The sequence below is a fragment of the Schistocerca cancellata genome, chromosome 4 (assembly GCF_023864275.1).
Source record: "Schistocerca cancellata isolate TAMUIC-IGC-003103 chromosome 4, iqSchCanc2.1, whole genome shotgun sequence".
NCBI classification, from domain to species: domain Eukaryota; kingdom Metazoa; phylum Arthropoda; class Insecta; order Orthoptera; family Acrididae; genus Schistocerca; species Schistocerca cancellata.
In genome coordinates, this window is record NC_064629.1 from 593,250,927 (window position 1) to 593,277,614 (window position 26,688).

General features: G+C 38.6%; 1 protein-coding gene across 11 annotated transcripts in view; it reads right to left on the reverse strand.

The window, feature by feature from the left end:
* Positions 1 to 26,688, reverse strand: part of LOC126183341 (uncharacterized) — a 191,445-nt gene that overhangs the window by 82,199 nt on the left and 82,558 nt on the right. For 7 of the 11 annotated variants that reach the window (XR_007536723.1, XM_049925213.1, XM_049925216.1 and 4 more), the window contains 4 exons: positions 26,161 to 26,217; positions 21,892 to 21,982; positions 16,989 to 20,121; positions 8,024 to 8,161 (listed from right to left, as the gene is read on the reverse strand). Coding sequence is in view for 10 of the 11 variants with exons in the window: in XM_049925213.1 (XP_049781170.1) it covers positions 8,024 to 8,161; positions 16,989 to 20,121; positions 21,892 to 21,982; positions 26,161 to 26,191 (3,393 nt within the window). In the remaining variant the exon portion in view is untranslated. The remainder of the gene's footprint in view (positions 1 to 8,023; positions 8,162 to 16,988; positions 20,122 to 21,891; positions 21,983 to 26,160; positions 26,218 to 26,688) is intronic. The other 4 variants (XM_049925220.1, XM_049925221.1, XM_049925222.1 and 1 more) reach the window with 1 other exon arrangement.

Below are 26,688 nucleotides of genomic sequence, written 5' to 3' on the forward strand. Positions count from 1 at the left end.
AGGACTTCACAATCTGTTGGAAGATATATGGTGTAGACAGTAAATTCCTGCATTGTCCTCACTCTTCCAGCCACAGCTTCTAATGGTGTTATAAATGGCCAGGTTTGCTATGTACAGAGGTAAGGACATATGTACATACTTCACCTGACATCCTGTTACAGTCAGTACGATTTTTGTAACACCCTCAACAGCTTTGAAGGGCGGGGGCCCGCACTGCTGGAAACCATATTTCCTGAAGAGCAATGCAAGAAGCAGGTGTATTGCTTAAGAGCTATCGTAACTCAGCCAGGTGGGGAGAAAAACCACCACAATTCCACTGGAGGATGAAGCCGTCAGTAGTCTGGGAAGGCATGAAGGGACCAAGGAGGCAGTTTATGCCTAAGAATCATCTGCAGCCACCGGCTGAGTGCTTGCATCTGATACCATCGCAGCTGAGACCTCGGAGAGATCTAGGTCCTCGGGGAATGCTAAACTCTCCACCTCATTCTCATTCTTGGAAGCATTATTGGTAGCGAGTGGTGGTGTGGTGGTGTCACTGGAGTATCTTGTTTCTTAACAGACTTCTTCTTCACTTGTTTGAGCTTGCTGGGAGGGCCTCTCTGACGAAGCTTCAGGTACAGAGGAAGACTTTGAAGTCCTTCGACCAGCAGCTTGTGGATCCTTCAGTCCACTTTGCATGGGATGAGACCTTGAGAAGCAGAGTCCCAAGGGAACCATTCCATGTGAGAGGAGCCAGAGGAGGCTGTTGCTTCTCCAGCTTGGAGGAGGGGACTGACGTCGCCGGCATTTAGGGGAGGGGTTTTGCTCCCAAAGTAGATGCTTTGGGTACAACAGATGAAGAAGTACCCCCAACCACCAAGGGAAGGGGAATGTAGCTGGGCAGTCCTGAGGGGCCACTGTAGAAGGCTTAGACAAGGTGACCACTGTCGCCAGTGAGAGTGACATCGTTGTAGTGTAAGCGTAAGATGAGAGCAATCGAACAGGGTTCAACCAGTCATACTTCTTCTTAGCCTCTTGATAAGTCAACCTGTCTGACCTGTGGTAAAAATTGCTGTTTTGAAGAGCTCGCTGCAGTGCGTAGTGTGAAGCAGTCGCCCTCCGTTTCTGGTGGTGGCGCTGCTGTGGCAATCGCAGCTTTGGTATCTCCCTCTGGTGGGAAAAGGGGAAAGGTTGCCAGTTCACGTGCATATAAGGGGCGCTATGAGCTCGCCAGTGGGTCAGTCTCTCGTCCCCAGCTTGCTAGTCGGTCTCTCATCTGCATTTGTTAGGCAGTTAGTGTCTGTCTGTCGTTCAGAGTGCTAGTATGTCTGTCGTTCGGATCAACCTTTAAAGCCAGCAAAATGAGAGTCTTCCCACTCTGCCAGCAAGAGAACTCAGCGAATGGTCGCCCAGTCGGGGCTTAGTTCCTGCATCTGAGTCTGCGCGTTAGGACACCAGTCTGCTCGAGTTTGCTCAGGCAATAGTTATTGGCAGTTGGATCGATCGGTTGGTCGGTCGCGCACCGAGACACAAGATGAATTGTCCATCTTGAGCATTGGCGCATGTGAGGTCGCCACGTGAGTCCAGTGGGTCGCGGCGTGTAGCGAGGGGTAGTGACTTTGCGGTCGACACGAGAGCAACAGGAGTCAACCCACGACATCAGTCTGGCCGGTGCAAGCTGCGATGCCATGAGACGGGAGATCGGCGCACCTTCCTGCGTCCATTGACGCGGCTGGCAGCAGACGGTTCGGGAGAGTGATTTAGGGGTGCTGTGCCAGGTCTTCTCAAGAAATCTGCAGTTTATTAGATGTTAAGTGATTGGTGATATGTTGTTTGATTTACTCTTGTTAAATTCTACTTGTTTTCTTGGTGAGGTCACCAGCTGTTTTGCTTTGGGGTCATCCCACTATTCTTCTCCGTTTGCCCACCCGCGGGAAGGTGGTTGTTTATAAATTGGGTGGTCCGTTTTTCCCTTGTGGAGTAGGGACAGGTTAGAGCAACCTGTGGTTTGGGTTGTTCGGTAATCTCCCTATCAATCTACCATATGTTAGTAGCTGCCTCCGTCATGTTTCTCGGATTTGGTGTGTTAACGAATTTATTGCTTGGAATGTAATGGCCTGATACCTGAAATATGTTTTGATCTTTGGAAACTTTGATATTAATGCCTATGATCTTGAGAGGTGGTATCTGTGTACTGTAGAGCATCTTAACTATTGTTTGGTCAACCTTGTAGAATTTTATATAAGATTGCATTTCATGGGCTTTTATTTAAATGATCATTTTAGTATATAAAGTTGCCACCCTTTCACCGTAAGACTTTTCTTAGAAGTTAAAATCAAGTTGCACCTTCGGTGACAAGGTTGATATTTTAATTGTTAGTGTTTTGGACCATTTCCATCCCTCCTACGGTGGTGCATAGTGTGTGTGCTTGTGTAAATTGTTAAAACTTTTAGTTTAAAGTTATCTGGTGTGTTGCAGATTTGCACCAGTGTAGTCTTTTAGAGGCTGTTGTGAGCAGTTGTAACTATGGCCGTGTCAAAAGGGAGTGGCAAGGTTCTCTGCCCGAAAGCTTATACAGTCAAAACTTGTTTCTTTCTGCCTCTGAATAAATTGTAACTTTGATATTTAGAGGGTGCTTTCTGATTATAATTTTAAATCTGTTTCTTTTTAAAAAATGCTTTTAGGCACTACTAAAGTGAATAAAATTCCCATTTGTTAAAATGAATTTTGTTATGATTTCATCAGTTACTCCCTGGCAGCTACTTCCATGCTTACGTTGTGTGATTAAATGTGTTAATGTTCTTGATGAATTGCTAGTAAATAAAATAAATTCTTACGAATATTCTTTGAAAATAAATCACAGTTCACTGTCCAGGGCTTGTACTCCATAATTTTCCCCTCCTTTTGGAGGACCACGCAGTCCACCGAGCAGGGAGTGTAGCGCTCTCCACAGCTGACACAGGTAGGAGGAGGGGCACATGGGGTGTTCGGATGCAGTGGATGTCTGCAGTCTCCACATGCAGCGCTGGAAGTGCACTGGGAAGATATGTGACTGAATTTCCAGCACTTAATGCACTGCATAGGGTATACCACCACCCTCACCTTTTCAGGTAATGAATCACCCTCAAACGCTAAAATGAAGGCACCAGCAGTGACGCTGTTATCTTTAGGTCCCTTATGTCCCCTACGAACAAGCTCGTCAAAGTGAACACCCAATCATTCAAAATTGGCGTGTAGCTCATTAGCGGACCACAATAGGAGATCTCGATGAAAAATAATCCCCTGGACCATGTTTAGGCTTTTATGGTAACTGACCAAAACAGGAATTTCACACAGCTTGTCACATGTGAACAACACCCATGACAGGGCTGGGGATGCAGTATGAATCAAAACTGATCCATTCCATATTTTGGTCATTGCCGCCACTTCCCCAAACTTATCTTCAAGGTGTTTCAAAAATTAGGAAGGATTCCCATCAGTTCTGCTGCCAACTAAATATTGAGGCGAATATGGTTCTCTTTTGTCTATAGCCCTATGTTCCTCCCAATAGCGTAGCGAGGGAGGGGAACGATTTGGCGTTGTACTTATCTGCATTAAAGCCTACCTTGCCTTTCTTAGAGACTGGTGGGGCCATTCAGTTACCAGCAAAAGATGACATGGTCTACTTCACTGTGAGTCATCTGCCCTGATGCCACCCACTCCAACCAGGGGCTTTTCCCCATGGGCTCTACTCAGTCTCAGCAAAGGCCACCTGGCAGGATGGGCATTGTCAGGAGTCCTGATGCCCCGGACAGATGGGCATCTACTCCTTGACATACATGGGGAGTTTGCAGCTCAGGCATCAGCAATGTGATTCCTGTGTTGTCAGGGGACTACAACAAGTGAGTACATGATGGTCCTCCACAACGAACTGGCTACCATGGTGGATATAGTGTGCCAAAAGAGCCATCGTAAGTATGGGTGCAGAAGACGACAGTGGACAGTGGAAGTAGATGACACCCCTTGTAACGTGTCCTTCCCCAAATACCTCGATTACGGGTGAAGTTGCAGAGCTATGACAATAACAAGTGCAGAAGGTCTCAGCGCATGATGGATATATGATGCACCACATAAGGCGTCCTTTCACAAAAGGCTCGCACTTCTGTAGAATTTGTAAAGGTGGAAGTCAAAACCTAAAAGGGGACTATAAATGATTAGGCTGAAAAGTAGGAGACTCCTTTTAGTCACCTCTTATGACAGGCAGGAATACCTCATGTATATTCTAGCCCCCGAACACACAAAGAGGAAAAGCAGAAGCAGAGACAAGGATGCTGACTGCCTTTCAAGGAATCCTTTAGCAGAACACAGCAATGTGGATGAAATATCAGTCACTGTTGTGCATTAAATAATATTCTGTTGAACACAGGGAAGTTCCAGCACTACTGACAGACAATCACAAAAGCCTTGGAGGAGGAATCAACCAAAGGAGAATTCCAATCAATTAATGGAATACTGTATGAAAGGATTTACAGTCAAATGGGGTGGAAATGGTCATCATCCCAGCTCATCTACAGCCAGCTATCCTGAGGCTTTTCTACAATGATCCAACCTGTGGTCTCTTGGGATTTCTGAAGATCTGACATAATGAGGCACAGGTATCACCAGCCAGGTGTCTACCCGTCCATTGGACACTATGTGAACCACTACATGGAATGCCAACAATGGAAGCACATGCCACAATTATCTTAATGTGAAGCTCACAAAATAGCAAAGTTTTCTGCAGACGACGACATTCTGAAGCACAGGGCATGCCTTTTGATGATCTCTCATCTTGGAAAAGTTTTCCAGTTGAGATTAGTATCAGAGGTAATTTCATGTTGTGGCATCATTGGTAGGATGACAGCTGCCTACCATCCATAGAAGAATGACCTTACAGAACACTTTAATAAGATGCTGGCAGATGTATTCTAGATGCATTTTATTGGAAAACAGGAAGATTGGGCTACAATACTGCCCGATATGACATCTGAATCCAGCAAAACAAAGCAAGACACTACAGGATTCACGCTGTTCTTTCTGCTTCATGGTTGTGAGGACAGAACAACAATGGATACACTGTTCCCCATTTTGATTGGAGAATAGTCAGGATAATTATGTGAAACACTTATCAACCACGACTGGAGAAGCAGAACAGCTGGCTCACATACAGACCCTGGATGCTCAGGAAAAGGACCAAGATCACTATAGTGCCAAACAGTGAGATACAGCCCAGGAGACTTGGTTTGGATTTTTATGTCTGTGCAGAAAGTAGGACTATCAGAAAAGTTACTAACACATTACTTTGGGGCCTATTATATCCTTTGATGGATGTCATAAACAAAATTGAGAATTATGACCCTCCATCAAGAAGACAGAAGTGCAAAGACGTTGTACTTGTGTGCCGTATGAATCCCTACTACAGTCCTGAGGTGCACATTGATGATGGGGGCTTCTTGTTGAAGGAAACTGAAGACCTGCTCAATGATCGTGGAGCTTTGACGCAATGAGCTACCTTTGAGGCTCATCATACTGAAGATGATGTAAGAACATGACCGGAATGCGAGACGCCACAAGTGCCGCCATACACAGGCGTACTGACATGATATAGATCCAGGGCGATATAGTCAACTCCACTGAGAATTTCTGGAACAGCTGGTTATTGTTTCTCCGGGTGAGGGAGCAGTGCCAGGAGCTATGGCACATACAGAGTGGTGTAGAGATTTGTGTCATTGGCTGGTGTACTATAGGTCATCTGTTCAAACCTGACCACCTGCACTTACTTGATATACAGTATTTATCATTTCTGGAGTTTGTAATGTTTCTGTATTCTGGTATATTCAATGTCTGTATAAATCATTCAGCATTTGTGTGGGTCTATTTGTAAAATTATCATCTTGGCTTGTTTTCACTTCTCCGGCTCACACCAGTCAGGTTCCGGTTGTTGCAGCATACTGCTCTACGAAGAAAATTTAGTAGGTCACCGGAAGTAGACACAATAGCAAGGCAAGATATTTTGTTATTTTTAATCATTTAGTTGAAACGAATGACGATATTAATGTTTTTTTATGAAATACAGTGTAATAAGTACAACTGTATAGTGTTCCTCACATTTCTATTCAAATTATGATGTTTATTATGGAGCAAATAATACACTACTGGCCATTAAAATTGCTACACCAAGAAGAAATGCACATGATAAATGGGTATTCATTGGACAAATATATTATACTAGAGCTTACATGTGATTACATTTTCACACAATTTGGGTGCATAGATCCTGAGAAATCGGTACCCAGAACAACCACCTCTGGCAGTAATAACGGCCTTGATACGCCTGGGCATTGAGTCAAACAGAGCTTGGATGGCGTGTACAGGTACAGCTGCCCATGCAGCTTCAACACGATACCACAGTTCATCAAGAGTAGTGACTGGTGTATTGTGACGAGCCAGTTGCTCGGCCACCATTGACCAGACGTTTTCAATTGGTGAGAGATCTAGAGAATGTGCTGGCCAGGGCAGCAGTCGAACATTTTCTGTATCCAGAAAGGCCCGTACAGGACCTGCAACATGCGGTCGTGCATTATCCTACTGAAATGTAGGGTTTCGCAGGGATCGAATGAAGGGTAGAGCCATGGGTCATAAAACATCTGAAATGTAACGTCCCCTGTTCAAAGTGCCATCAATGCGAACAAGAGGTGACCGAGATGTGTAACCAATTGCACCCCATACCATCACGCCAGGTGATACGCCTATATGGCGATGACAAATACACACTTAGAATGTGCGTTCATCGCGATTGTCGTCAAACACGGATGCGACCATCATGATGCTGTAAACAGAACCTGGATTGATCTGAAAAAATGACGTTTTGCCATTCGTGCACCCAGGTTCGTTGTTGAGTACACCATAGCAGGTGCTCCTGTCTATGATGCTGCATCAAGGGTAACCACAGCCATGGTTTCCAAGCTGATAGTCCATGCTGCTGCAAACGTCATCGAACTGTTTGTGCAGACGGTTGTTGTCTTGCAAACATCCCCATCTGTTGAGACATGGCTGCACGATCCGTCACAGCCATGCGGATAAGATGCCTGTCATCTCGACTGATAGTGATACAAGGCCGTTGGGATTCAGCACGGCGTTCCATATTACCCTCCTGAACCCACTGATTCCATATTCTGCTAACAGTCATTGGATCTCAACCAATGCGAGCAGCAATGTCGTGATACGATAAACCGTAATCGCGATAGGCTACAATCTGACCTTTATCAAAGTCGGAAACGTGATGGTACGCATTTCTCCTCTTACACAAGGCAACACAACATTTCACCAGGCAACACCGGTCAACTGCTGTTTGTGGATGAGAAATCGGTTGGAAACTTTCTTCATGTCAGCACGTTGTAGGTGTCGCCACCGGTGCCAACCTTTTGTGCATGCTCTGAAAGGCTAATCATTTGCATATCACAGCATCTTCTTCCTGTCAGTTAAATTTTGCGTCTATAGCACGTCATCTTCGTGGTGTAGCAATTTTAATGGCCAGTAGTGTAGATAGCCGATAGTGGTTAAGTGTTGCACTTCACGGATGACTCTGCATTTGGTTTTGGACTTAATTGTGGCTCTGATATGACATATTTCAATAACTGGAACTCAACATTGCTTGAAGTGAGGTTTCAAACACTGCTTTTTTTTTTTTTTTTTTTTGCCTATACCAAAGGTCAATATCAAGTCTTTAATGGTGATGTTACAATAGTTCAAAAATGTCATTATCAACATTGAAACATCATGGCTTAAACCCAGAACATAAATATTTTGTAAATAATGCTGATCACTGAACATTTCTAATTGTCATTGCTGATATCTTAGAATTAAGTTAAATAATTATTCAATAAATTTCAGGGACTAAATAAAAATTACACCAAACAGAAAATAGCCTGATTATTCTCTTTAGCATATATTTAGCTATTCTGTGTCTGTAATTAAAACAATTTCACACTTGTATATACAATAGTAAAAGTAATTTCACACTTACCAGAATGAAATATCGTGGCTGACTGTCCTTTCTTGACAACTTTAAGAGTTCACCCTCCTTCAGAAATATTCTGCCTGGCTTGATTATTTCATAATTATTCAGTTGAGCTTGGAGCTGAAGTAATTTACTTAAATGATCCTGGGCAACATAAAAAAATAACTTTACAAATAAGAAATACATGTTTGACAAGAAAGCATATTATACACTGAACTCAACAACAGTAGCCGAACAGCACTCTTTAATCATAAATTGGCACTTGGATGCAATTACAACCTTTTTACCCACACAGAATGAGACAGAGCGCCATATGCTCTATGGAAGAGCTTAAATACTCTAAAGTTGAAAGCCAACTGCCTGCCAAAATATTTTCAAAAATCTCACAAACGTTCCAACTATTCTCCACAAAGTTACATCAATTGATTTGGATTCAACGAAAAGGAGTATAGGAGAAGACACATCTGCTACAAAGTACAATTGGGCATGTCATTTCCAACAACATACAAGGACCACCAAAACACGCTGAAGTTGATTCACAGAACTAGCAGTACATTGAATGGAACAGATATTTAGGTATTATTAAATGCTATTAACTGTTGCTCTCAGAGTTGCAGCTGATGACAGACAGAGTGCAATCATACTGACATGTCATTTATGTTCAATAGTCTTCCTGCAGCAAACAATAATGCAATCCGTGTAGCTGAACACTGGAAATTTAAGATTTAATGATAATTCTGGGTACTAAACAAGCATGTTAAAATTAAAAAGCATGTCTCAGATAAAGTGTGAATAGCATTATGAACACTTATTGGGATACTTTGAATCCAGATATTGTGTGATAATCTGCAGACTGTCATTCTGCAATAACGTAAAACTGCAGTGAAGCAGCAAATATTTCTTACAGTTAAACTGAAAATTTTAAAATAATGTTGTGGCAATCTGCATTTCCTCAACAAAATCTCTCAATTTTTTGTAATTATGACATGTCATGCTCACAGATGTTTAAATATTTTACAATGCAGTGATGTTGTTCCACTTATGTGGCCATTGAGAGCTATTTCATGTACCCACAACGACATTTCACCCTCTTTTTAAACAGATAACCTTATGTTAAAAAAATTTCTAAATGTATTACCACTGAGGAGAATTTTCTAATTGAAACATGCAGTTATTAAAATCACATTATAATTACCCAGTTTTGTCTATCATAAAATTTCTTTACATTATTACATATCTGATACAGACAATTCAACTGTATATGAGCATGTCTTGGGATTGTTAATAGAGTGAGAATTTGTATCTCCAGCAAAATTCTTGTCTGGAAAATAGTGTACCTAAGCGGAGATGACATTTCAGAGTGCTGGTAAAATACAGTCTCTTTTTCCAATAATTTATTTATTCTACATGGTTTTAAATTTTCATGACAATTCTATTCTAGTGATACAGAGTGCCATACCCACTTAATACAGAGATAATATCACATCAGGAAAAAACTCAAGTTGTCATGAGATCTCCAGAGTTTCAATGCCTAACTTGGTAGGACATTTATAAATGGTCATTTGCCTGGGAATTTGCCCAAAGCAGTTTTAAATGGCCAAAAATCTGGGTATTTATAAAAAAAAGTACCTTTTAAAGTTTTTACTGCTAGAATGTACAATTTACCAATTAAAATAAGGGATGGTATGATATTCCTGATATTAAAAACTGTTTTCACTTAATCCTATGTAAGTCATTCATTTATTATGTATATCATTCATTTATTACTAAGAACAAAAGGAAAGAAGAGAGAAGCATTTTTTTTTTTTTTTTCCTTTTTAAACCAGAATTACAACTTGCTGTACCAAGGAATGGCGCATGTTGCTCACAGCTGCGTATCATTTATAATATTACCAGATCTACTCTCCACTCTTGGGCATCTCTCTGTCGCAGCCACACACACACACACACACACACACACACACACACACACACACACACACACACACACACACACATATTAAACAACTGTGTAGTGAAAAGCTGGTATAAAAAAGCATTGTCCATAAGTCATCGCTTTGTAATATAATGCATTTTATAGCCCATGTTAAATCTCTGAATATTATTGAAGAATGATCATTGATAACAAAATTATTACTCAATGTATTAAACAACTGACACGTGTTTCTTGATGATAAATTTATTCTTAAATGTTGAACTGCTTTCAGTGGGGGAGGGGGAAGAGCAACATACAAGACAGATTATAGTTTTCTGTTCTGATCCTTTCTTTATCTACTTTTGCATGAGTGCACTGCTGTGATGATAAAATAATGACATTAGCACGAGTTTAATAACAAAAGAATGAATGCACACCTTGCAGCTTATCTTCCTGATCCAGCAGTACAAGGTAGTAACCTGAAGCGTTTTGAGGTGTTTGATGCAACAAGCTTTGTTTGTGGCACAGCAAAGAACACTGGACTAAATGTTATTCAGGATAGAGAGAATTTCTTATAGGGACAAACAAGGAATAGGATCCAGACAAAGTATGTGGGAAGGAGTGAGTCCTCTCCCTCAGCAAGATAAAAATCATCATGTAAATCCTTCATTGTGGTGGTGAGGTTTACAAGGAACTTGTGAATTTGCAGAAGCTGCCATAGAAATTCTGGGCACATCAGTTAAATCTGCAGTGACAGAGCATTCCTTCAGCACTTGCAAAGACAAAATGGAATGGAACCCAATGGTCAACAAGGAATCAGATTCAGGAGAATCTGGGGCAGAGTCAGAACTTGATGATTCTTCTTCATCTTATGAAGATCAAGAAACTGACAACAATTTTTTAATTTTTTTTGCTGTAGTATAATATAAGTAAACATACTACCTACAGGCTAACTGCTTAATTTAAGCTATACTTTGTTTCAAAAATACTTTTAAACTTGAGTGTTGCTTTCTTCTTTTGTTATGCCCTACCCCAAGAACTGACCTCATTAAAGATCCAAAACGTTATATTTACAGTGCAATTTGTTTTCCCTAAGAACTTTGCCCTAACTTTCAAGTATCTTTTTCACCTTGGTTAGCAAACCACTAAAAAAGCAGTGTCACAAAACACCTTTTCCAATACAAAATATTAGAACAAAATTTTTTATAAGCGCCACTTGCCAATTCATCTTTAAAATGCATAATTGTCTGGGCATTTTGGGCATTTGCCCACGCATTTATCCTTGGCATTTGTCCCAACTTATAAATGCCCAGGCATTTTACACCACTAACTGTGACTGTATATTAATAAAAAATAAATAGCGATCATTGCACCCAGCCATATATAAATTTTTCTTTTTGTTTCCATATACGCACATAAATGATCTGTCAGTTTGGGTGTGCACTGATCAGAATGATTATTCACAGCACAGCTATCTAGACGAAATGTCACTGTTGAGTGACTGTAGAGATAGTCATGATTAAAATGTACATTACAGATTTACTTTTGTTTATTGACTGGAGTCCTTACACTACCAATTTTCAGGGACTCAGCCCTCTTTTCAGGTGTATCTGTAAGTAAAATAAATAATTCCTCCAAACTGCAGGACCATACACATGCAAACAAAACTGGAGAAAAAACATAACTGGGGATCAGAAAAATGCACACCATCATGCATACCTATAAATAGAAGGTTGATGCATTTATGTCAAAGCTAACTTGTGAGGTAACAAATCAGCTATACAGGACTCATCAGACTGAATACCTAAATGTATGCACGCAACACACACAGTTCAACTGCAACTGACGTAAGTCTTCCACAGTCTGAAAATGCTAGCGATAGGGCATAGAGTCTAAAGCAATCAAATAAAGCCAGATGGGAGGCAGAAGGCTGAAAATAGCAGGCTAAAAACTATGTAGCATGTAGCTAGCTTACAAAATGACCAACCACACAAATGTTTATGATGTGCTGTCATTGGAAGGCAGCACACAGATAACATGTAAGTGGAACAAGAAAACTGCTTTTCCAAGTATCATTAGCAGAGAAACTGAAACACCTGCAACACTATGCTAGCGCACTGCACCTAACACTTATGAAATACTTTTACAGAGCGCCGATGTGTCCCATCTGTCAATGGAATGAGAATTGAGCAGTGGCACTATGGGTCACAGCCTCGTAGACACAGTGTAAGAAGCACACATTACAGACTGAAGTGTAACCAGGGTTAGTGTTGGAGACACAATGAAAATTGGTAGTTAGAACTGGCTATAGGTAAACAGCCGAAAGTAATAATGGCACATGTACAAGAGATGTTCGCCCTTACAGAAAAATAATGGATTGTGATCACAGTTAATGGAACATATAGTAAACCTGACCAAAAACAATAGAACCACAGAACACACACACTCACAGCTTAATACTAATGACAAACAATCACTCAATATGGAACACATGCAGAATATAAATTGGTATGCGCTGAAGTTAGCATTACTACATAAATTACAGTAAGGAGCTATCGTCACGAATAAAACACTAGGTCAGCTAATTAAAAAGCATATATATTAAAAAAAAAGAAGAAGCATAATGAACAACAATGTCACAATTTAGAACCAGTGACAAAGATGCCCAAACATAACAGAAATGCCAAATTGTGATCCATCTCACGAGGTAAAAGTTGAAATTATTTTCCAAGAGGAAAAGGAAAGACCAATATACAATAAATGGGCAATATAGCAACAAAACACATTAAAAACTCTAGGTCCAGTCACTGTTGTATGTTTTTGGTATAGTGCCAGCAGCCCAAGTTAGATAGTCAGTAATGGGCTACTGAAAGCATTGCACAAAATTATTCAATATTTTTTATGCGTACGCTCTATTTGTTTGTTAACAGAAGTGTCAGGATTACTAGTTTTGCATTTAAAAAACCTTGATCTTTTCTAGTATAATCAGTGCAATAGCCTTAGGATAAATACAGAGCTTATGCTTGAGAATATACTGAATAATTTTGTACAGTGCTTTCAATAGCCCATTACTGTCTGTAGCTAACTGGCTGTTGGTGTTATACCATAGTGCTGCCCCAGTCCCTGGGACCTAGTGTTTATATGTTTTATTGCTATAACTGTATATACTTTTTTAATCAGTTGGCCTAGTGTTTTATTCGTGATGATAGCTCCTTTACTGTAACTTATGTAGTAATGCTAACTTCAGCACATACCAATTTATATTCTATATGCGTGTTTTGTATTGAGCGAATGTTTGTCAATAGTATTAAGCTATGAGGGTATGTGTGCTGTGGTTCTATTATTTTTAATCCACGTTTACTACATGTTCTCTTTAACTATGGTCTTCATGGACTATTTTTCTTTAAGGGCGAACATCTCTCATACATGTGACAATATTACTTTGAGCTGTTATCTACAGCCAGTTCCAATTTCTAATTTTTGTTGTGCCTCTAACACTAATCCTAGTTACATTTCAGTTTGTAATGTGAGCTGCTTATGCTGTGTTTAAAAGGGTGCAACCCATAGCGCCACTGCTCAGTTCTGTTTCCACTGACACATGGAACACATTGGCGCTCTGTAAAAAGTCTTTCGTAAGTATTACCTGCAGTGCACTAACACAGTGTTGCAGGTTATTTTGGTTTCTCAGTTAATGATACTTGGAACTGCAGTTTCATTGTTCCACTTACATGCTATCTAAGTGCTGCCTGGCAATGACAGCAATTCATAAACATTTGAGAGGTTGGTCACTTCATTAAGTGCAGCTACGTGTTACATAGTTCTGCCTTCCACACAGTGTCAAATGTTGATTTATTTGGTTTATTTAGACTCCATGCACCATTGCTGGCACATTCACGATATGGATGACTTACATCAATTGCAGTTGAAATGTGTTTGTTATGTGGACACATTTGGGCATTCAATCTTATGAGCCTTTTAAGTTAGCTTTGACATGGACACCTCGACCCATAATTTATACTCTTAGGTATACTCAATAATGTGGGTTTATGTGACCCCAATTATCCTTTTTCTCTCATATTGTTTACATGCTTATGGTCTTGCACTTTGGCGATATTATTTATTTTAACTTACAGGTATACTTTAAGACAAGGTTGAGTCCTTGAAACTTGATAAACCACATACCGAATACTTGGGCAATCTTTTCCTGAATACTGCTCAAGTATTCAGGATCTGCGATCCCCAACAGGTTGGATTAAAGAAAGTCATTGAAGTAATTCAAAACTCACTCTCATAGAGCCACTACTGTTTGGTTTGATTAGTACAAGAGTGATACAGAATTACTCCATGAGGATAGATGGGGATCCTATGAGAAAAAAAAAGACAATTTTTTCACAGAATGATGTTGAGGAAATTAGAGAACCTGCATTTGCAACACACAGCAGAATGATTATACTGTCTCTAACATTCCTCTAGTGCTCGGACTGTAATAACAAAATAATGGATATTGGGACTCATACAGAAGCATTCAGGCCATCATTTTTCTCTTGCGCAATTTTTGAGTGGAAAAGAAAGGGAATTACTTTGAAAACAGCACAAGTATCCTCCACAATGACCAGTGCAATGTCTCTGAGAGTATGTATATAGCTGTAGATGATTTTGTTTGTACACTCTACTGTGTAATGTTCAGTATTACTTCACGAAGAGAAAAAGCCTATTTTGCTCGCCTACACACGTCAAATAGACACACGACTAATAAGTGGGGCAGGATTTACACATTTGAGCTTCAGAAGTGGTGTGTAATATGTCCAGACACTCGTGCACAAGCCAGAGACAAACTAAGTAGTAAAGCAAAATCAGAAACACTGAACTTGGTTTTCAAATGTTCCTTTACATATGGAAATCGAGGGTTACTGCCTCAATTTAATTATCACATCACTGCAAAGATGAGTGATATAGATACTAGTGGCACTAGTGTTAAGCTTCAGGGCTCAATGGCATCCCTATGAGAATCTTGCCAAGTACTGTGGTTGAGCTAGCCACTCTTTGAACTATAATCTACCATTGATCCCTAGAACAAAAAACAGTGCTCAGTAATTGGAAGAAAGCACAGGTCACGTCTGTCTACAAGAAGGGCAACAGAAGCGATCCACAAAACTACCATCCAATGACATAGATATGTTTTAGAATCTTTGGACATTTTCTGATATCAAACGTAAAAAGGTATCTCTAACAGAATGACATCCTCCAAGTCAATTAGCATGGATTCAAAAAACAATTATCATGTGGAACCCAATTCACACTTTTCTTACACAATATCCTGAAAGCCATGGATCAAGGCGTTCAGGCAGGCGCAGTATTTTCTGATTTACAAAAAGCATTTGACTCAGTACCACACTTACATTTATTATGAAAAGTACAATCATATATGATATCAAGCAAAATTTGAACTGGACTGGGGATTTATTGGTAGGGAGGGTGCACCACATTAACTTGAATGGAAAGTCATTGACACATGAAGAAATAACTGAGAGTGCCCCAGACATCCACACACAATGGCGCCATGTACCCAGCATATAAAGTGTCTCTCACAATGTGAATTAATCTAAGGACAGTGCATAATCAAAGTTTATGCCTGCAGAAAGATTGTCATGTTTATCTGTAATGCTTCTGGGGTATGTTGCACCCAGCTAATATTATGGGATGGTGCCAACAAGGGGATGCAGATGTTTTCATCAGGATCAGCAAGAAGGGGCATATATTTCATTACATGTCTTTCGTATGAGTATTGTTAATGGTGCAGTCTATAATGATAATATCCTGCAGTGTGCCTTCTTCAATATGCATGTTGAACTGGATTCCACCTACTGAATGATAGATAACATTCAGTCACACAGGGCTGGCCTGGTAGATGAGTATTTGTAACATGTGGTCACTGTTTGTCTAGTGTGGTCAGTTTGCTCCCTGGCCTTGAATCCGATACAACACACACAGGAGGCTCCAGACTGAAAGGTTGCATTTGTAACTTTGTCATGACAGACCACTGCTGACCTCCAGAGAGCACTACCCTGACAATGAGAGCCATAACAGGAAAGCCTACTGAATGGCCTAATCCACAATATGGAGGGTCATAGTATGTCTTAAATTGCCATGCGAGGCTATAACATCTGTTACTGATATTCTGTAGGTCACTTGTGGAATGTAACCAGCATACATAACCAGCACACATAATCAGCATACCCATGTCACCTTTTGAATCCCTAAGACTTCTTGCCTTGCAAGTGAAACTTTCTCCACTTACTTTATTTTGCACAGTTTCAGGTGCATACTCTCAGAGTCACTATAAACAGGAGAATTGTGTTTTTGGCCCTCTCCATACAGAGTGTCCAGGAGGAATGGTCAATATTCAGGGATATGACAGGAAGGGTCATTTAGAGCAAAAAAGGCAAATAAACATGAGCTCTTAAATTCATACCTTAAGAGCTATGAGTACTTGTTCATCCTTGTTACTGTGACACACATCGCTTCTACTGAACAAGTTCTCACAGCTCTCAAGGCATACATTTTAGAGCCCACGTTTACTAGACTTTTACTTCAAATGATTGTTACTGTCATTTCCTTGAATATTGACCAGTCTTCCTGGGACACCCTTTATTACATGTCACAGATCTTTAACATTTTGAAAATGGTGCTGAGCAGAAAAAACGTTTACTTATATGTCTCATACAATTAACATATATTCTCATGAAGTATGAATCTTACCAAGGGATATTGTATTTTTACTTTTTTAATTGTATGGGTACAGCTTGTTTAGAGTAAGTCCATGTGGACTACAACTTATGAAAATTTTACATCTAACATTATTGCTCTAATTTCTGTATTGTAAATTTTACCATATGCTTTTCAAAAACCAAGAGCATACAACTGACAAAAAATTTGTTACAAAAGCTTCTACTTTTAGTACAAGATTAATGCAACTTATGTGGTAAAGTTTTTGTTTTCAGTTGTCATCATTTGTCTGAAAACTATTAGTACTATTAAGATTATTAGGAAACTTACTCCCAATTTGATGCTTCTGTTAGCATGGTCTGCAACATCACACACAATTTTCAGTGCTCTCTGGGTATCCTCATAATCTGGTGAGGAGGAATCCAGCTGTCGGGAATAGTCTTCAAGTAGAAGTCGGTACTGTGGTATTCGCTGGACAGGTTTTAACATGAAATGCTTAATTGAAAGTTTTTGGCAAATGGGCAAGGCTTCAAAGTCTCTCACTAATTTGAAAAATTTTGGATATTTTTGACAACATTCATCAAAATGACTGCACTGAGCTCCAAAATTCTGAATATATGTGGTATACAGTTTTAAGAAAGGACCTTTCCTTACAATGACATCCGCTATCTTTTTAGAAGATTGCCAATTTTCAATTCTGCATTCAAGATCGTGCAGCAGATCCTCATTAAGGCTTTGTAATTGTGGCAAACTATTAAATATCTTACAGAAGTCGTCATCGGGGATTATTTGAGATTGATATTGTTTTCTTGTCATTTCCAAAGCCTGTCGGAAATCTTCATTTAAAAGTTTCAGTACATTGATAAATACTCTTTCTGATGTCATAAGTTCTTTGGCAATGAAAAATGCTTTATTGGCTTTCTGCTCAGATGATGTAAGTTTTACTGCATCTCCCTTGCTAAAATGACCAGGTGCCTCAGAATCAGAGTTCTGACTTGTTTCTGTGATGTCTGTTTTTTCTTGGTCTGAGTGAGCATCACCTTTCATGTAATTCTGTTCTGGAACTTTTGAGTTTCTACCTGCAGAGCTCTCTACAACTTTCATAGAAGACAGAGAGTACTCATTGTCTTGACTGCTGCTTGATATAGATGCACAATCTTCATTAGGTAACAAGCCTCTCTCAGACTTTGAATATACATTCCACTGAGGTGACTTCTTAGCAACATCACATTCACTCCCTTGGAACAGATCTTCTAGTGAACTCTGCCTTGCTGTGTTGTCTGAGCTGTCTAGGTCAGCTAAAGCTCCACTTGAGAGGTCACCATCATCATACCACAGAGATAAACTGTTACCTCTTCCCCTAGGTTCATTCCTCATTGCTCTGACACGATCCCTGCAGCTGCTCCATGACAGCCGCCGTGCGTGCTTCCTGTTTAATGCTGTGTTCCGGTGGGTCAGACTGCACGGCAATGATGGTGTGGATGAAGTTAATGAATCATCTGACAGTAATCTGAATATTAGTTTCTCACTTCCAGCACTCCTGTACTTAAATTTCTGTTCTGGTGATGCCTCCGTTTTTTCTTGAGTAGATGTAGTACTGTTTGAACCAGTGCTGATGGCACATACCTTACCAGTGTTTACATTAGATGAGCTCTGACATACTTCTAAACTTGAAATACCATCACTACAGATTTTCTGTGATGTAGTGATTTCAACATGGTCAACAACAGAATTCTCCAGTAATATAGTGACATCATTATTTTCCTTTAACAGATTTATATTTTCCTCACAAGTTTGTTTATAAGAAGAACTGTCAATTTCATCTACCCTTTTCCCAATTTCATTTGAACTATTGCGAACAGAGCTATTCACTGACACCCATTCTACCTTACTTGAACTTGAACTATCATGTACATCTGACATCGATTTTTCTTGAAAACTTGTTGCACACATATCACTTTCATTTGGGAGGGCACTAGATTTCTTAATCTCGTTTCTAGGAGCGTCTTGCTCACCAGAATGAGGACAGTCTTCACACTGAGATTTGCACACAGAAAAGTTCTCTGGTGTGACAGTTCCTTTATCTTTGTTATCTGACTTGATAAACTCTGTAGACAACACAGAATTATCTATATTTGAAGAAACATCCTTATCTAACCTACATGTTTCACTAAACGTTGTGGCTGCTGTAGTGTCCATATCAGCTGCTATTTCACTGAGCTGCACTTCATTCTTTACCGAATGACTGGTATTTGGTCTAGCTGCTTCTTTGGATAAATGAGTTACATCTGGACGGTTGCAAGTTTCAAATAAGTGCTTTAGGGCATGGAGATTGAGCCTGTCATCAATAAAACTATTAACTGTAGTTTCTTGTTTTTGATCCTTTTCTGGATTTATACTAGTTGTTTTATCATTAGAACAAACAATACCTTCTGAGTTACTCTTGCGATTTTTTTTCTGACTATAATTAACAGTGGCATATTCGGGAAAACTTCTCTGGGGTTTAATCAAACTTATATGGCTGTACAAATCCTGTTTGCTTTCTAATTCCTTTGTAGGTAAAACATCTGTAACTGATTTTCTTCTCCTCCTAGGGGGTGGTATAGGAGTTTTACCATTTTTATCTAGCGATATGTTAACACTATGGACCTCACTTAAATGACGTGTGTAAAATCTTCCCAAACTAGAGCTCTTTGCCTTCACCTCAAGATGTTTGACTTTGCATGTGTCACTGTTCTCAAATTTTTTGAGCAATATGTCAGGAGGGCTTGATGAAATAAATTTATCCCTAGAGCTCAAAAATGAAGTACCCTCTATACACTTAAGAAATATATTTCCCTGTAACACCTTATTTTTAGGAGAACGTGGGGGACGTACAGGAACATCTCGCCTGTCACTTTCCGGAAGACAATCAAATTCCTCAAAATTTGCAACTGGAGCTCTGATATGTAACACATGATAGGAATCAACTTCACTTTTTGGAACTGTATCAGCTCTAACACAAAACTCTTCTACATTTTTTGATTCCAGGCACCTCTCTGCACTTGAGGTATGTTTGTTTGGAATCTTGACTTTTTGCACAGAAGTTTCACTAAGTTCCTCAACTGCTGTCTCTGATACAACACGCTTTACACAGTTCTGAGGGGAAGGAGGTTCAGTGTTCACAATAACCTTTTTTGATTTAATTGGTGTCTGTGGTTTAGGGAAAATTTGTGGTCTTGTCAGAACCTGCTTCTTCGATGAAAATGGTTTCCTATTACACTTTTCTTCACACACTTCATGTCCACCACATTTTTTAAAAGTTAAATCTTTGATCTCTTTGCACTCATACTGTTTCTTTAATTCTGTTATGGATGTTGTTGATTTTCCAGCTTCTGTATAATTTTCTGTAGATGCTGTTTCCTTAAAGGTAATGCTCTTTTGACAAGAATTTGCACCTGAACTGCTTCCTCTTGTAACTGTCCTAGAAACGAAAAAAAAAAAAAGGTCATGTAATCAAGAATACTCTTTAGATGAGCAACTAAATACAGAAAGAAAACAATTAACAACTAAACATTAGTTACCAATAAAATAAACAAACAAATACAGATATAAATAAAATTTAAAAAGCAGCAAATCAATGTGATATGCATGAGCTAATTCTCAGGAAGGCTACCATTATTCCATTTAAGGTTGCTGATGTCTAAGCAGAATTGGTGCTAATAGGTATGATGCTGAAGTTCTTGCTGTTTTTTGTAATTAGTAGTTAATAACCTGTCAGCAGCAAGGCCATGACAGGTAGAGAATTGGAACAATAACTATTTCTCACAGTGACTCCAGTGACATGACAACTTTGATGAACATGTGAACATAATGTTATTAATGGAAAGCAGTATATTTATTCAAACAGTCTTCCAAGTCAAAAGCTCATTCTTCCATGGAGCTAAATAAACCATACCATATGAAATATTACTGTCAAGGTATTTATCATCCTATCACATCCTCATAAACATAGAACTTATCACTGAATATCAGGACCATTTTTAGTTTACAAATTAAGCGATGAACAGACTTTTAGAACCACTCTGAGCTATGGTGGTAGACCTCCACAGAAAATTTGGAACACACCAAAAATACTGAAACAACATTTATGAGAACATTCTTTGACAGCCATGACAATTCATTAAGATTTATTTCCCAGTTTTAAATACAGTCGAAGTGCTTAAAGGAGGCATACACGAGTAAAATTAGTAAAAAATTATGCAAAGTAAATAATACAGACATCACGGTTAAAAAAAGAATATTACCAGAACAAAAATTCACAGAATTTATGTTCAGGCTATGAAAAACAACTCATCTGAAAGTGCAAAACCATAACTGGAATCCATATGCTAAGTTTTCGCAATGGAAGAAGGAAGGAAGGAGGTCATATAGAAATGATGTATAATGAGAAGATCCTTTACGTATGAAAGTGTACTGGTCTATGCATCTGTAGTTAAGTCACTAAATGAGTTAGTTAGGCCATGTGTAATACATTACTTTGGCACTCGAATGCTTTTATGGTGTGAAGAGATTACAAAAACAGAAGGAAGTATGAATCTTATACTGAAGACAAATATACAATGCTCTCAATAGTAGATTATGCTTTAGAACTAAATTCAAGAAATGGGCAAGTTACAGATTTATCACGGCATGTTCACATAAATCACATTGTCTGCATGTTTCAATCATATTACATGGGTGGTCTTTCAGAGTAAAACTTAGAAAGACAAAAATATAAGAAAGTAAATGTCATCATTTGGGTTTCAAATTGGATTTCCCACCACATAAAAATCTGTTGCATCATTTATGAGGTCTTATGGACTTCTAAATAAGTACACAAAATACTGTGTACCAATGGCATGGACACCATTCTCAGAAAATCATTTCAGAAGAGTAAAGACATAGCTACTAGTTAACAGCACAGCTGGAGCATTCTTCCTATGTTTCATTATATCTGAATAAAAGCACTGAAATCATCAGGAAATATTCTGACAAGTACTGGGAAAATCAATAAACAAAACAAAGGTGGAGTGACAAAAATCTAAATGGCCAGACCACAAGCACAAGAATTTCATCAGTATGGCATACAGTTACATTTAAAACTAATGTTTCTTATCATGTTCTAAAATTATAATGTTTTTGGCACGGCAAAAAGATCAGATATCACTTTTCTTCATTTTGTAAAAATGTTATTTTAGCGTTATGACAGTACCTCATAGATTTGAGTCCTGCAGTTGTCCCAGGAGAGTGATGGGCAGGGATACATCCTGTTGGTTTGGGTGGTAGTAGTGGCCTCACTCTGTCTGTGAAAAGTAAAAGTTATCTGCTGTAAAATTCAATTTATAGGAAAACTCTTATGCTCCTACATATATACATAATATAAATATGATGCGACCTGAAATATTTGTTCAAGCATGGGCTTGTAGTACATGTTATATGAGTGTATACAGGTGAAAAGCAACAACTGCCATTTCAAAAGTGTTGTGAAACTGACGAAAATACATAAAAGCGGCCCAAAACGTATCTAAATTCCAAATAAGAAAAGTGTATAATCAATCTAATTCCCATAACATCCTTTCTTATAAACCATACATTGTAATCTGGAAAGTTTCATATACATGAGTAGCATTTTTCAGAGTACAAACAACTATCAATCACAAGTTTAAAGACAACATTTTTGCTTTTTAAAGCATGTAATATGCTGCTGTTCTCATATTATTGAGTATATTTGCCATACAAAACATCAAAATTATATGTTGAAAGCACGGTCATGAATAAAGATCAGTGTGGGCACAATAAGTCTGCTGGGGAATCTGAGATGTTGATGATGCTCTCCTGCAGCTGTTGACTGCTTCAGGCACAACCTGCTACGAGTTATGGTTCGTATAGGCACCAATAATATCTACTGCCTGGGCTCAGAGGCCATTCTCAGTTCCTTACAACACCTGGCTAAAGTGGAGAGCATTAGCTTCTTTCATGAGGCAAAAGCACACCTCATAATTTGTAGCATTGGCACAGCAAAAAATTGTAGCTTGGTGCTTCAATCAACCATCCAAATAAAGTAGCCAATGGATGAATGTTTCAAAGAAAATTTACAAATTATTAGACACAAACTGCTCTATGATGCCACATCAATTCTGATACTTCAGTTACAAAGGAAACAGATGAGGTAACAAACATAATCAACTTTTTTGATTCAGTGCATGCTGTGAGAAGAATCAGATACCATACGGTTATTATAGCATCAATGATCAAAATTTTTGAATGAAAAGTAGGATGATATTTTTTACGTAAAAATGTGTCAAAAAATGGCTAGAAATTATCCAAGCAGCCAACAGCATTCATTTAGCTCTAGGGAAAAGAATGATGAAAGCACAAATTCATTAGAATTAAAGGACACATGATTAATAAGTTTGTGCTGTGTATGATTAGTAAGGGATGAAAGAACTACACTTGGTTCAATACCAATTCATAAAGTTAATGCACAAACAGTGAGAGCTGCGTAGCTGATTCGAATGACACGGAATTCTTACTGAATTCCAAGAATGTTGAAAGCTTGTTTTCCAATACAAACCGTGAAACATATTACTTTATTCGACTTAATCTTTCATAATGACCACAAAGGTAAAATTAAGATTAATTGAGGCATATATATAGACGTAGCAACAATTTTACTCCATACACCACATGTGTACTGAACAGGTTTTGGGAAAAGGGGAAGGGGTCGATGAAATTATTCTGGTACCCATCTTCCAGTATACACTGTACAGTGGCTTGTGGAGTATCAGTTTAACGAAGCATGTATTTCAGAGTTTCATCACTATGGTTACTGTGTCAAACAACTCAAAGTTCCACAACAATATCAGCAAATTTTGCCAAATATGGCAAACAGATTTTTTTTTTTTAAGCAGGAAAAGTGTGTGTGCTGGTCTTCCCATCAATAGGCTTTTGAATTCTCACTCACACTAATAGACCTAGTTACCATTCCATACAATGACACATGCAAGGAATTCTTTATCCTTAGCTCAAGAATCTACATTGTAAAAATGGACGAGTGTGTGTTCCATTATGGAAACTGCAGTTATCTAAACTAAATGATGTACACACACAACATAATAAGATGGCACACGTAAAAGCAAACATAATTCTATAATTAAATGGAAGTTGGGAACAGCTGAAACAATTTCAAGTAAATCTGGTATAAACGTAAATTACTGATTTGGAAAGAATCCTCTAACAGGGATGGAAGTTGTTTGGTAAGGGAGTGACACTCAAACATAATCAAAACTGACTGATAAGAATTGTTATAGCATTTCACTTCTAGGTATGAGAGCAAGGGTGAGAAGGAACTGTCATGTAGAAAAAAACAAAAACTAATGTGTCATATTGATAGTTTATAGTAACTGTGTTGATTGTTGATAGTCCCATTGACTTTTCAGTTCAAATTAGTCAAAAAGAACAATCGGAGCTCTCTATAGTACTATAATGAGAACTGAATGTGGCAGAAATCATTTTCCTATACTCGCATAATATGAGAAATGGGGATGAATATGAGAAATAGGGATGAATATGAGGCATATTCAAAAAGTAAGGGCCATAACAAATACTTTTGTCAGAATATGCTTTTTTGGCGGCTTTCATTTCCTGCAAACCATGTTCACTTTGCCACATAATCATGGCTCACTTCTAAACATTTTTGTAACTTTGTACTAACTTCTTAAACCACTCTGCACAGAAGTTCTGCATCTTGCAATTGAGCCAGTTTACAATAGCAGTGTTGATTTCCCCCCTCATCTTCAAAACATTGTTCACCCAGCCATTGTCTCTCAAGTGCAAGGAGATGTAATAGTCATTGGGTGGGAAGTTGTGACTACAATGTGCATGGTTGGAAAGTTGCCAATAGAAACACTAAATTTTACCAGTGGTATGGGCAGCAATATGTACATGCATGTTGTTACAGACAACGACAATTCTGGTGGACAGTTTCCTGCAATATCAATTTTGGATGGCATATTTTAATCTGGTAAGTGTTTTGCAGTACACATCAGCTGTAATTGTTGACTATGTTCCATCAAATAAATCAAAAGCATGCCCTTTTCCTCCAAGAAAACTGCAGCCATAATTTTTTGACTCAAGTAGGGAGACTGATTTCTTTTCCTTTTTGGTGAGGTTAGATTTGTACCACTGCAATGACTGATTTTGATTCTGCATTGATGTAGGATATCTTTGTCTTGTTGCATGAAATACTGAAGGAAGACAAATCTTGCCGATAATGCTTTCCTGTTCAACATTCTTTGCTCTTTGTGATGGTCAGTAAACATTTTCAATACACAACTTGCACGCAATCTGCAACATTCTAGTTTTTCAGCGGCAAGCCTATCAATAGTACAGCGGCCAACATGAGAAAATTTAACATCCAGAGTACTAGTTGCCAATCAGATCACAGTTTTTGTTCTACTTGTTGGACAATTTCATCAGTCGTGTTACTGAGCCTGCAACTCTGTTCATCATTATGCACATTTGTACAGCCAGTTTCGAATCGCCGACACCAATGTCTCACATTGCCTTCACTAATTGCTGTAGACCTGTAAACTAGGCAAACTCCTGATGAATTTTACCAGCTTTAGATCCCTTTATATATATATATAGTTATTGACATATTTTGCTCTTGCTGTGGAATCGACACTATAATGAAACTGACAAATTAAATTCTACTCAGGATCAGGGGACTTAAAACTGGACCCTAACTTTTCACGATAGCAATTCCCTTACCAACTGAGATATTGCGGCTCACCTTGTACCCTGACTCAAAGTTTCAGACTGCCTTTTTGGCAGATGTTTTCTAAGTGAAGTACTGGTGGACTGACATAAAACACTTCATTTTCCAGAACAATCACAATAATAAGAAGAGAAAGAGAATTACAACAGTGCAGTTGCTACACTAACCAGACTGAGTGTCATACAGTTTCCTCCAAATTATGCTTATTTTCATGTCTATGAAGGCTAGTACAATTGAAAACTATGAACAGAAAATATGCAACATAATGCCAAATGCTTCCATAACAATGTTTCCCAGGTTCAAATGTGTTCGAGAGTATGCACATTTACAATATATTCAGTTCTCATTTTCCCTAACCAGGCTTTATTAACCTGCTCCCCTCTTTTTGTATACTATCTCAGTGTCTCTAGTTCATTTACTACAGCATCTCACTGCATATCTCACAATGCACTAACTCTGGAAGAAGCTTTTTTCAGAGTGATGAGTAAATTTATAAATTAACACAACCATCCAAACCATTCAATGTGTTGTAGCTGTTGTATGGCTTCAGCTGTAAGGTTATTAAAACCTGCATTGAGTATAAACCACTGGAATTGATATAGATGAGTAACAGATGAATTAACCAAGTGAATGTGTGGCATTCATTTATAGATGGGCATCCAAGTATGATAAACAAGATGAATAAAGGTATCATGTACCAACCTTGCTTCTGTATAATACCCCCTTCAGCCATCAGACTGGAAAAATAATTAAGAGCACCTGAAAAAATAAAATCAATGTACTGACATTCCTTTCAGAAAAGATGATGCATATTGGAAGCTACTAAGTCAGTCATATTAATGTGAATTTTGGGGCCATACAACCATGTACCAACTGTTTGTGTGAGAACCATTTTGTTAAAAAACACAGTTAAGGGTAAACATGCAGAATTGTTGCAGTTATTGTTGTTATAAAACATGACCAACTTGCCACCATTGGTATTTTGAATAGGGGAACTGGTGTACTGTATTCTATAGGACGACTTGGACAGCTTGAATAAATGCTTGGCACACGATATCAAATAAAAACATGATATGTATAATCAATCACAAAGCAAGAATTCTGAATTCAGAGAATCACTGTGTTGTATTACCATGGTTCATAAGAATGAAAAAAAATAACAGAGTCTGGGATATTCTAAATCGAGTAAACACAATGGATATTCTCGATTTAAGATAAAGACTTTTTCTT